We start from the raw sequence: 13111 nt of genomic DNA on the forward strand, positions 1-13111 counted from the left end.
ATAGGTTTGTGATTAGTAGCGACAGAGGGTGAATCAGTAGGGGTTTTACAGTACCTGTGATTAGTACCGCTATATGAGCGACACCGTGGGTCTGCGTTGCCTGTGATTAGTACCCACTATGTGAGGAACACCACGGGAATATCGGTGCCCGTGATTAGGCCTAGTACATGTAGGTGAGGAACACCATGGGTTTGCGTTGCCTATGAGTGGCGCCATTATGTGAGAAACACCATAGGTCTTCGTTACCTTTACAATACTTGTGATTAGTACCGTAATGTGTTGAGCACCGTGAGTGTACGCTACTTTTGATTAGTGCCGCAACATGACAAATAACATGGTTCTACTTTACTAGCGATAAGTACCATTATGAGGGGCCGGTGATGTATTTTGGACCTCTTTAGACAACAAGCATCCGCGATTCAGGATTGTGCTTTAGAAGCAGTCCATTGGTCAGTAATACTGTTGTTTATGATAGTAGTTTCTGGGTAGGATCCACTGATTGTTTTAAATGCATATCCATCCATTCATTCTTCAACATACGTGTTTTATTCTGGTCAGTGGATGATTTTTAACTTTTAAATTGTTATTACATTTCGTCTCATTTCTTACCATTAGAGGCCGATGACCTAGATGTTCGGCCCCTTTAAACAACAAGCATTATCATCGAACCCACTATCTCCCGAATGCAAGCTCACAGCTGCGTGCCCCTAACCGCACGCCTAACTCGGTCGGTAAATAATAATAATAATAATAATAATAATAATAATAATAATAATAATAATAATAATAATAATAATAATAATAATAATAATAATAATCCTTGGAAACCATCGCATATACGTCTTTTCCCTTACATATTTAAATCATACAATCTTATTTAACCTTATCGTGAATATTTAGCTGTAAGGATCTCATTATTCATATGTAGCACGTGCCCTGACCGCCTGGCTTGTAAAAAAATGGCGCGTGGCCTCCAAAGAGGCCTGGAGCAGGTCTTTCGAGCTGACGCCGTATAGGCGACCTGCGCATCTATGAGGATGGGACCCTACTGGTGAGAAATTCTAATGATGAAGACGACACAAACATACCCAGCCCCCAAGCCATCGGAATTAACCAATGAAGGTTCAAATCACCGACCCGGCTGCGAATCGAACCCGGGACCTTCTTAACCAAAGGCCAGCACGTTGACTATTTATCCATGAAGCCGGACACCTGGCTAGTGATTCATATGAATAGGGTGGGAAAGTGGGGGGGGGGGGGGCGTAGGGAGAACACGGCTAGTGAGAGAAGTACGTTTTAAGACATTCCATTTTCTTAGGAAGAATTTGTCAGATGATGAAAGTGAAATGTGCACTGTTTTTTTTTTTTTTTTTTTTTTTATAACTTGATTTACGTCGCATCGACACAGATAGGTCTTACGACGACGATTGGATAAGAATGAGCTAGGATTGGAGAGGAAGTCACCGTGGTCTTAATTAAGGTTGATGGTGATGATGGTTATGCTTGTTGTTTAAAGGGGCCTAACATCTAGATCATCTGCCCCTAATGGTACGAAATGAGACGAAATTTAATGACAATTTAGAAGTCCAAAACTCTTTCACTGACCAGAATTCAAACTGCGATGATGAAGAATGACGGGATCAATATGAATTTAAAATAATCAGCGGATCCAGCTTGCAACATTGAAAGTTGAAAATAATTCCAATAATAAATAGAATTAAAAAACAGAGACGATGGACAATGATTATTATCTGAAAACATTCAGTGAATTCGACCCGCAATGCCCCACCTTCCCAGAAACTCTGGTATCTGTATTTTTTTTTTTTTATGTTTCATGTTTAGTTTAATACTTTAATATTATAAAAATGTAGTTACTGTGATCATAAATCTGTATTGTATTATAAGAAGACGCTACATAAAGGGGCTTTTCAGCCTCAGTGGCATGTAAATCATGATCAATAAATTCAATTCAATTCAAATTCAATTCAAAAAACAATAGTATATACTGATCAAGGGACTGCTTCCAAACCAAAATCCTGAATCGATGATGCTTGTTGTCTAAAGGGGTCGAAAATCCAGGTCAACGGCCCCTCACAATGGTAACTATCGCTAGGAAAATAAGAACCATGGTATTTCCCATGTAGCGGTACTAATCATGAGTAACGTACACTTACGGTGTTCCACACACAGTGGTATTACTCCCAGGTAATGTAATACGCGCGTTTCTTTCCTCACGTTCAACACTTTACACATCCGCCAAGCAGGTTCCTCACATATAGTGCAAGTAGGGGCAAAAGAACTTCATAGGTCGACGCCCCGAACAATTAAAAAAAAAAGTAATACGCACAGGTAACACAGACCTGTGGTGCTTCTCACATTACGGCGCCACTCATAGGCAACGCAAACGCAAACATACGTGTACTAATTACAGGGACACGTTCTATCCCGTGGTATTCTTCACATAGTGGGTACTAATCACAGACAACGCAATCCCACGGCGTCGCTCATATAGTGGCAATAATCACAGCCAACACCCAGACCCGTGTTGTTTCTCACAGTGGTACTAATCACAGACAACGCAGACCCACGGCGTCGCTCATATAGTGGCAATAATCACAGCCAACACCCAGACCCGTGTTGTTTCTCACAGTGGTACTAATCACAGACAACGCAATCCCACGGCGTCGCCCATATAGTGGCAATAATCACAGCCAACACCCAGACCCGTGTTGTTTCTCACAGTGGTACTAATCACAGACAACGCAATCCCACGGCGTCGCTCATATAGTGGCAATAATCACAGCCAACACCCAGACCCGTGTTGTTTCTCACAGTGGTACTAATCACAGGCAACGTAAACCCATGGTGTTCCGCATACAGTGGGTACTGTAAAACCCATAGTGAACCATCCACTGTTGCTACCAATCACAAACCTATTGTGTACCTAACATAGCGGTACTACTGGCATGTAAAGGCGACCCGTGGTGTTCCTCGCGTGATGGTACTATTTACAAGTAGTCTCATTGTTCTAATTCAATCATCCCTTGGTCGCCCATTTTAGTGACCTCTTACGACAGGCAGGGGATACCGCGGGTGTATTCTTCGTCTGCATCCCCCATCCACAGGGGGTTTAATTAAGGTACAACCCACGTATTTGCCTGGTGTGAAGTTAGCACTATTATCTCGGCATATAAAGACACTCTGGAAAAGTACTACTACTTCGATTACAAGCCCGTTGGTAGCATTACTGAAAGTGAAAGCAGATTTCAGATATATTTAATGGTTTGCGAGTTATTTGAGGTCGACATTTTAGCTGGTTCACCCTGTATAAAAGAGTGATTATTTATAGTAAAATATAACTTCTTGTGGTTTACTTTTCAGTTACAGGGAAGACTGTAAACTACTTCCTCCAGATGGACTGTCTGTTGACTCAGACATCGAGTTTGTACGCGTCCGTTGTAACTCTTCCAAAGACTCGCGAATTGGTTCGCCGTTGTATGACTTCCACGCCTTCGTTCCAGCGAAGAGGGATGTTGAGAGGCACTGCAAGAATAATTCCGAGTCTGAAGTGAGTGTGCTGATTCTAGGCTTGGATTCTATGTCGCGGGTCAACTTTCACCGACAGATGCCACTCACTCTCAACCTCCTGCGTCAGTTGGAAGCAGTCGAGATGCTCGGATACAACAAGGTGGCGGACAACACCTTCCCAAACCTGGTTCCCGTACTAGCGGGACTAAGCGAATCGGAGCTCAAGGAAACGTGTTGGCCAAAATCTAATTCCCATTTCGACGACTGTCCTTTTATGTGGAAAGACTACGCTCGATCAGGGTACAGAACTTTATTCATGGAAGACATTCCTTACATTGGAATGTTTAACTATATGAAGAAAGGTTTCCTTCATCCTCCCACAGACTACTATTTAAGACCATTTATGAAGGCATTAGACGAAGAAATAGGGCATAGTGGCTTAGAGACAAGTAACAGATGTGCAGGGTCTCGACTTCAGATAGAGATTACGCTGGATTATGTTGAGAAATTTGTGTCAACTTTTACTAATGGTCTGTACTGGGGTTTAGTCTGGACCTCCTCTCTGTCTCACGACGATTTGAATGCTGCAAACCTTATTGATCCTCACATGCGAAACACTTTGGAAAGACTGAGCAGTACAAACTTGTTGAACAATACTGTTTTAGTGCTGCTAAGTGATCATGGGAGTAGGCTCGGGAAAATTCGTGCGACTTATCAAGGACGTTTTGAAGATCGTTTACCGTTCCTATTTTTCGTGTTTCCCGAATGGTTTAAGAAACGTTATTCGTCAGCAATCGATGTACTGCAAGCAAACAGAAGACGATTAACTTCTCCGTACGACTTGCATGAGACCCTGATGGATTTATTACACTTACCAACACTCGGATTTCGTCGTGTAGGAATAAGAGGAAGAAGTCTATTTGGGCCTATTCCTGTGCCACTGGAGCGCACATGTGAACAAGCAGGCATTTCTGACCATTGGTGTGCGTGTTACAAATCATCCTTCGTCAACCCTTCTACCGATCAATCTGAGAAAGTAGCTGAGACAGTCGTCAGTTACATTAACGAGATACTGCAACCGTATCCTCTGTGCGCAAAACTACAACTGGCAGGCATCTTAGAAGTGCGGGCCTGGCAGCATCCTATGAAATCACAGAAGTTCGGCACCCCTAGTGTGGATTATATGATAACCCTGGAAACCACCCCAGGTGGTGCGCTGTTTGAGGCGACGGTGGTAAAACATGGCGAGAAACTTGAAATCCAAAGTGATGATATAAGTCGCATCAATCGATATGGAGAGCAAAGCGCTTGTATCAGTGACTTCCATATGAAATTGTTCTGCTACTGTGTAGACAGTACAAACTTACTCTAGTCTTTAACCGTGAGCAGTTTTTTGTTCAATACAAAACAAATTACAAGAAAAACTTCAGGTACACTTTGTAAAATGTATGTTTGACAGTCTGTCTTTTCCGCACGTGAAGTGTACTGAAGCCTACTTTCTTTTGACACGACACCGTAGATATGGATCATTCGATGTTTTGGTCCGAAGTGTCAAGTCCTGGGCAAGACAGCTGATAGAGATGTACGGTGTGGATTGGAAGGAGAAGGACAACGAATTCAAGTATGTCGGCGGAGAGTTGCTTAACCAGTGTAGCCAAGAAGCAAAAATTGTGTGATAGGAAACATTTCCGGTTTTGAAATGGGATGTGAAAAGACCAATACCTGATTAGAAACTTATGACTGCAGTGCGGCTCTAATGCTACATGGAAAATAAAATCATTGTAAATATCTGTACAAATAATATTTAATGTTTCAGGAAGGGACACAGAATGTTACACTAACTGAAATTGCAATTCAAACTAAATAAATAGTTCATTTTATACAGTATAATGGAAATGTGTCCAATACCGCACCCATTTCTAAGAATATTTGTTATTCCAGGGACATACGAGAGTTAAAGATAACCAGGAATTCTTAATGTGCTACTATTCTCGGAGAATAATCACCAGCATCACGGTAAAATAGCTCCTCAGGTTAAAAGCATGACGTAAAATGCCCCCATTTACATGAGCTCATGTATGTAAATTGCCTCTTTACACGAAATACAGTGTGTAAATTGCCCCTGATTTAGCATACATGATCTACGGTGTGTAAATTGTCTCCCCTTTACGTGAGTTACGGTGTGTAAATTGCCCCTATATACATGAGCTACGGTGTGAAAATTGCCTCCTCTTTACATGAGCTCAGTGTGTAAATTGCCATATTTACATCAGCTGCACTGTGTAATTGCCTCCTCTTTACATGAGCTACGGTGTGTAAATTGACCCTATTTACATCAGCTGCGGTGTGTAAATTGCCTCCTCTTTACATGAGCTACGGTGTGTAAATTACCCCTATTTACATCAGCTACAGTGTGAAAATTGCCTCCTCTTTACATGATGTAAATTTCCCCTATTTAGATCAGCTGCGGTGTGTAAACTGCCCCTATTTTCCTGAACTACGGTATGTAAATTGCCTCCTCTTTGAATGAGCTACGGTGTGTAAATTTCCCCTATTTACAGGAGGTACGGTACGTAAATTGCCCCTATTACATGAGCTACGTTATGAAAATTGCCTCCTCTTTACATGAGCTACGGTTTGTAAATTTCCTCTATTTATACGAGCTATGGTGTGTAAATTGCCTCTATTTACACGAACTACGGTATGTAAATTGCTTCTTTACCTGAGAGAGCGAACATGCTTCTCGTTTATAAATTTGTCACTGTAACCACATTATCCTTTCCATTTGCAAACTCCCAATAATATAGACTTACCTGTATAATTTGCACTAATTACTGGTATGGTTAAAATGTGTTTAAAATATTGATCAGCTTCTGGTAGAAAAATGTCGTTCTAAAACTTGAAATGCATTTAAAACATTAAAAACTGACTTCTTTGAACAAGCTTAAATTTAAAACAAACGGCCTTCATCTTCTGTCTGTTTAAAGTTAGGCCTCTCATGTGTGTGTTCGGTCCTTTCTCCACAATTAAACCGTGTGAGATTCCCTCAGTGGCTGATTTGAAAATAAGACGTCTTACATAAAATGGGATGCAATCTACATTCAGCATTTCTTGTAAACACTTACAATATTCATGTAATCATTGCCTCTTTGGAGTCTATTTGCTGTACATCAGCCCTGTATTCCAGTTGAATGCGTAAAGTCAGATTTTAAAAATATATTTTCAAAGCTGATTTTACAAGAAAATCTTAAAACATTGCATGTGCGATATTGTAACAATTAACATCCTAATTCTGCTAGTATCGAACTATTTCCTTCATGCTGCCAAGCAGGAGGAAAACCTTTACATTTCTTGGATAGCGGCCCAGTACTCACCGAAAAGAAATACATGGAATACCACCGCATACACTTGTATTATTTTCAACCAAAACATTTTTGTATTTTAATAAAAACATTGATACTTGTTACGGGGGTACCCGTGGAATGCAGAGGTGAAAGAAGGTGCGGGCTGGAATGGGTCGAACTACAAGGCTGAGATATGATTTAAAATTTCATTAAAGGTTATATTTTTGAAAATAGCAAAACTTAACAATTTTCACATAGAATTTTGAAAATTTAACAAGTAACAACAAGTCAACAAATAACAGACAATCAGGTACAAGACCAGTAAAGCCAAGATTTAGGGACCAATTAACAATCTGGGCTTCAAGCCCCACTTTTTACAATTTCTGAGCTCTCCGCTCAATTTTACCAAGGCACATTTTTATCCAAAGGGCAGAAAACCCCTTCATTCAAGGAGCCTTTGCTCCAAAAACCATATCAGGCCTCCTAGAGGCACTTTTACCACAAATAAAAGAGCTGACCCGCTCTCAATTTAGTGAGCCTATTAAAGGCCAAAACAGATTTTACCAATAATTGCCCTCAAGGCACAACTTACACCAAATGAAAAGGGGGTATCTTGCACCCAGCCTACTGGGCCTTAGTAGAAAAATAATAGGTTAAGTAAATGGCCCAAAACACCAAGTAGAATGGAGGCGTGTACTTGCACTCCTACATGAAAGCTTTTTAAAACCTAAGAGGCACTAGGCGATAAACCAGGGGCTATTCCCAAACTATGGAGGCGACTCGTATAAGAAAATTTAATACATTAAGGAAGAGAAAAAAATCAGTTACCAAAACGTAGCCACCTCAAGGCAAAATGAAGGGGAGCTCGAGAGGGTAAAGCACTCTCTATCCCCGAATTACAGTTACAGATTTAAGTTTTACATACGCCGGCAGAATTTACATTTTGCAAAGATAGGTTACATTTGTAAAAGGTTTCGAACCTTCCCCGAGGGTTAAACTGCTGAGCTAGCAAGAAATAAAGATGTTAAACGGCCATTACCTTGTTGAAGAGCTGCTGCCCGAAGGAAGAGGCGCTACCCGCCCCCTGCTACACGTCCATACACTAAGCTAGATGTTGAAGAAGTGGCCGAGAGACGAGAAAATCAGCAGTTTTTATACCCTCGAGGAAAATTCGAGACCTTTCATGAATAAAACAGCCACACCCACAGGCTTTTATTGGCCGGTTAAGGTTACACATCAAAATCGAAGAAGAAGAAGAAGAAGAAGAAGAATAAAGACACGATTACAGAAATTCTGGATTGGCTAAGTTCAAAACTGGCGGAAAGGAAAGATTAATATTGCCAACCCACAAATGAAAGAACGAAAATTAGTAAGGAGAAAACTTATGAATACAAAATTTCTTCAAAAAGGTTCCTTAACTTCGCATCAGGGTGCAGATCATAGTTTTTTAGTAGAGACATCTATAAGAGAATGTCCACCCTTCTTGATCAATGGAAAACAAAAACAAATCGAAATTCACACAATGACATCTTCTGAGAAACTTATGAATTGATCCAGTTTTTAAAGTTCAGAGTTTCTCCTGTAGAGGAGGTTTATTGGCGCAAGATTTAAATTTGCGGCGTAGGGGTGTACCGCCCGGTACAATACTTTCAAAAGTTTTGCTCAGATTTTAGCTTATTCGTTTGTTTACATCCTTCTCTTGCAGTTTACTTTATCTTTCAAACTTGACTTTCGCAAGTTGAAAGACTTTGGCGCTTTCTGCAATCTCATGTATTGAATTATAGTTTCGAAGATTTAGCCCGCCATCTGTAAGAACAAACAATTGAAATGTTACAAAATACATTTCATTTTGTTGTGATAATACGTTACAGAATTATCGTCACCGGGTGAGTTGGCTACGCGATGCAGCTGTTAGCTTATATTCTGGAGTTGGTTGAACTCGTACCCCATCGCCGGTAGCCCAGAAGATGGTTCTCCGCGGTTTTCTAATTTCACATCATTTACACGCGTGGCTCTGTCTTAATTAAGGTCATGGCCGTACCTTCCCAGTCCTAGCCCGGTCCAATCCCATCGTCACCTTAAGACCTGTCTGATGGTGCGATGTAAAACGAATAAATAATAATAATAATAATAATAATAATAATAATAATAATAATAATAAGTTGCAAGACAAATAATTTTGAGAGAGTTTGGGACAAGATTAATAAAATTATTAAGGGTGGAAGGAATATAGAGAAAACGAGTATTGAGGAAGTGCAATGGGTCAGACACTTTGATGAATTACAAGGGAAAAAGGGGGATGAAAGATGGAGAGGTTCGGGAGAAGAAGTAATTTGGAGGAATAGGAGAGTGGCAATTTATGACCTGGATAAAGAAATCACAAGGGAGGAAATCCTGAGAGTGATAAGCAGAGCCAGAGCGAAGTCGGCTGGGGGGTGTAATGGTATAAATAACAAGTTTTGGAAGGAAATTAGCAAAAATGACATAATAATAGAGGGCATGGTTAAACTATTCAATAAGATATTTGAGGGAGGTAATTACCCTAAGGAATGGGAAACAGGAATTATATGCCCTATATACAAGGGGAAGGGTAGTAGGAACAATGTGAACAGTTATAGAGGTATATCTCTGTTGGATTCTTTCAGTAAAATATATACTGGGGTGTTAGCGAACAGAATAAGCGGGTGGGCGGAAGAAAATGAAATTTTGACAGATTACCAGGGGGGATTTAGGAAAAAGAAAAGAACAGTGGATAATATAATGATAGTAAAGACTAAAGTATAAGAATATGGCTAGAAGTGCGGTTTATGTAGCAGCAATAGATTTTGAGAAAGCTTTTGACAAGGTGAATAGAGAGGCCCTATTAGAGAAATTAGGCAGGCTAGGGATTTCGGAGAAGATGTTGAGAGCAGTGGAAGGAATATATAGGGTTGTCAGGTTTTGTGTAAAATTGGGAGAAGAGAGACTGAGTGGACCCTTAGAGTCCAAGGTGGGTTTAAAACAAGGATGCAAGTTATCGCCAATACTGTTTATTTTATTTATCAACGATATTTTAGAGCGGTTTGGGGCAGAAAATTGGGCTGTGCCGGTGATTAATGGTTTAGAGGTACCAGGACTGATATTTTCGGATGATGTGTTATTGATGACGATAACTTCAGGGGCGATGAATAGGGCCTTAAAGTCAGTGACGCTATTTGCGAGGAAATGGGGATTGAGAATTAATGGAAATAAGTCTAAAATATTAGTAGTCCAGGTGGACAAAAGAAGAAAGATAGAAGGTAATTGGGTAATTCAGGGAGAAAGACTGGAACAGGTAAGGAAGTTGGAATATCTAGGAGTTATTTTTAATGATAAAGGAACGTGGAATGACCAGGTCAAAAGGGTGAAATATAGAGGATTGGCAGCCTTAGCGTCAGTCAGAAATTTGCTAGCCAAATACCCGGGGATCAGTTATAAAACACTGAGGCTAGTGTTGAGGTCGGTAATTTTTGGGAGGGTATTATACGGCGCAGAAGTTTGGGGGCTGGATGAGAAAAGAGAGGAACTAAGAAGGATTGTTAGTAGTTTTGCTAAGTTAGTAATGGGCTTACCGAGGTGTACAGCAAATGTAGGGGCGGAATTAATGTGTGGGGAGGATTTGGAATCAGAGGGTGTGAAAAGAATAGTTAGATACTGGATGAATTTAAAAAGACAGGAAGGTGGGAGGGTATTACAAGCAGCGTATGAACAGCAATGTAAGAGCATGTATAGGGGTGAATGGTTAGAAAAAATAAAGGGATATTTGGAGAGGATAGGATGAGGACACCTGTGGGGGGAGGTTTGGTCGAAGACAGAAGTGAGAGGGATGAAGATACTGGAAAGGAGAATTAGAGATATCCATTGGCATAAATTATTGGGGGAAAGCAGACTAAGAAACTCGCTGACTGTTTTGACGAAAATAGAGGAGATATCAGGGTTGAATATTAGATACGTTGATAGGTCAAAACGGTATGGGATGATGTGGTGGCTTTTAGGTTTGCAAAGGAATACAGGGTGGCTACAGGCGAGGGATAAGACAAGATGTGTACTTTGCAGAGATGTGAATGATGATTTTCACTTGCTAAGAGACTGTGAGGTAACGAGGGAGATAAGACATGGATTATTGAGTGCCGAGCATCGGGAAATATTGGGGAGAGGGGATGAGAACTCAATCCTGAGATGGATTATTAAACAATGGGAAAAAGGGGGTGAATTGAACAGGTATTTATGTGCGACAAAAAAGGCCTGCGAGAGTAAAATGAAGGAGAGTGAGTTAGTGGGTGGGCAGGGGAATAGGGGGGGGGGGAATAGTTATGTATATAAAGGAAAGTATGATAAAATTCTAATGGATTAGAGAATATAGGGGTCAAGTACTTAGTTATGTGGAGTTGGATAATGATACGGGATTGCATGGTCTGTTTGTTTTAAAGTTGGCTGGAAAGCAAGTGCTGAAATGCTGAGTGTTGTTGTTTGATTTATTGATTAGGTGTAGGTCAGGAACAATAATGTGACGCAAGTACAGAGCATAATAAGGACACTGGATGAGCATGTTTGAACATTGAGTGAGTGACTGCTACAGCTAATGACTGCTAGAAGAATACTATATTATTCTTATTCGTATTATCATTATTATTATTATTATTATTATTATTATTATTATTATTATTATTATTATTATTATTCTTTATTATTTATTTTACCCTGCATGTGAACATGTATAGGGGCGAAGTCGCCTGTTATGTTCAATAAATGTATGTATGTATGTATGTAATAATAAGGCCGACTTAGAACAGCTGGGTATTTCAGAACAAACCATACAGGATCGTGTATTATTCCAGCAGTTAACCTTTCAAGGTGTCTTTCCAGAGTCTCTCACCAGCAGACAGAGTACAGGCACCACCCGACCGAAGTGGACCGGGAAAGGAAACAAGCACACAGCCAGAAGATGAAAGCTTTCTGGGCAAAGAAAAAACAGAATTTCCATACAAGGAGTCGAAACGAGCCCGGTGGTCCTCAGTAGGCCCAAACGACAACAACAATAATAATAATAATAATAATAATAATAATAATAATAGAAAATGAAACCTACACTAAATTCAACGCGTGTTGTGGTCAGTAAAACAAAAATGCAATTTCTTTATGGGTTTTTTTTTTTTTTTTTTTTTTTGCAAGTTGCTTCCCGTTGCACCGTCATGGCGACGATGGACTAGGAAAAGACTAGGAGTGAGTAGGAAGCAACCGTGGTCTTAATTAAAGTACAGACCCAGCATTTGCGTGGTGTAAAAATAGTAATCCACGGAAAACCATCTTCAGGCCTGCCGACAGTGGGGGTTCGAAGCCACTATCTCCCGAATGTTACCTCACAGTTGCACGCCCCTAACCGCACGGCCAACTCGCTGGATATTTATTCAATTCAGATAGTACATATCTGAAGAAAGTAAAAGAAAGCAGTGACAATAAAAGTATTGCCACTCACTTTCAGTTGTACATTTGTTCCATAAATTGTACATGTTTTGACAACTAAAAGTTCGTTGCAGGTGATAAATATCATTGTTGATCCGTATTGAAGATACCGAATGTAGGATGCTAAAGAGTTTAATGTGTCACCTACTCAATACAATATACATTTTTAAACACTTAGGAATTTATTATTAAAACCATTTGAGACATGTTTCGCCCTAAAAGTAGTAGTAGTAGTATTTATTCATTCATCATGTCGTTTACATATTTACAGGACTCTGTTTTATATATACATAACTCTTCTAATAACATTATTACTTGAGAAATATTAATCTTATAATTAAACCACATATATTACAGAAGTAGTAGTATTATTATCAACATATTAATACTTAAAATAAATTGAACTTCTAACTATCTCTTGCACACATTAAATATATTATTATTATTATTATTATTATTATTATTATTATTATTATTATTATTATACAAAATCACACCAACCTCAACAGAGTCGAGTAGATATCAGTAAAATACCACGTAAGGTGAAACCTTGTGTGTGGTAATTCTTTAGTAAAGATGAAAACTATATTTTAAGTTCTCTGCCGTTCGCTTGCGTGTGTTAGCGCGTTTGCTGAAGCTGCAGAATTCGTTACCGTACGAACCATGCCTCGTTTATTACCGCAGATACATTAAGGCGCGATATTAGGGGGGGGTGTATCTTCGTCGCTAGATGGGGCTTCATTCATTCCATTCCTGAC

General features: G+C 39.8%; 1 protein-coding gene across 11 annotated transcripts in view; it reads left to right on the forward strand.

Moving 5' to 3' along the window:
• LOC136871947 (uncharacterized) overlaps positions 1-13111 on the forward strand; it is a 561695-nt gene that overhangs the window by 490466 nt on the left and 58118 nt on the right. For 9 of the 11 annotated variants that reach the window (XM_068227265.1, XM_068227270.1, XM_068227262.1 and 6 more), the window contains one exon: positions 3382-5418. The exons of the other annotated variants lie outside the window; for them this stretch is intronic. In XM_068227265.1, the coding sequence (XP_068083366.1) occupies positions 3382-4900 (1519 nt within the window). In that variant the 3' untranslated portion in view covers positions 4901-5418. Of the gene's footprint in view, positions 1-3381; positions 5419-13111 lie in introns of those variants that run through there. 11 annotated transcript variants of the gene reach the window in all.

The sequence above is a fragment of the Anabrus simplex genome, chromosome 4 (genome assembly GCF_040414725.1).
Source record: "Anabrus simplex isolate iqAnaSimp1 chromosome 4, ASM4041472v1, whole genome shotgun sequence".
Classification (NCBI taxonomy): Eukaryota; Metazoa; Arthropoda; class Insecta; order Orthoptera; family Tettigoniidae; genus Anabrus; species Anabrus simplex.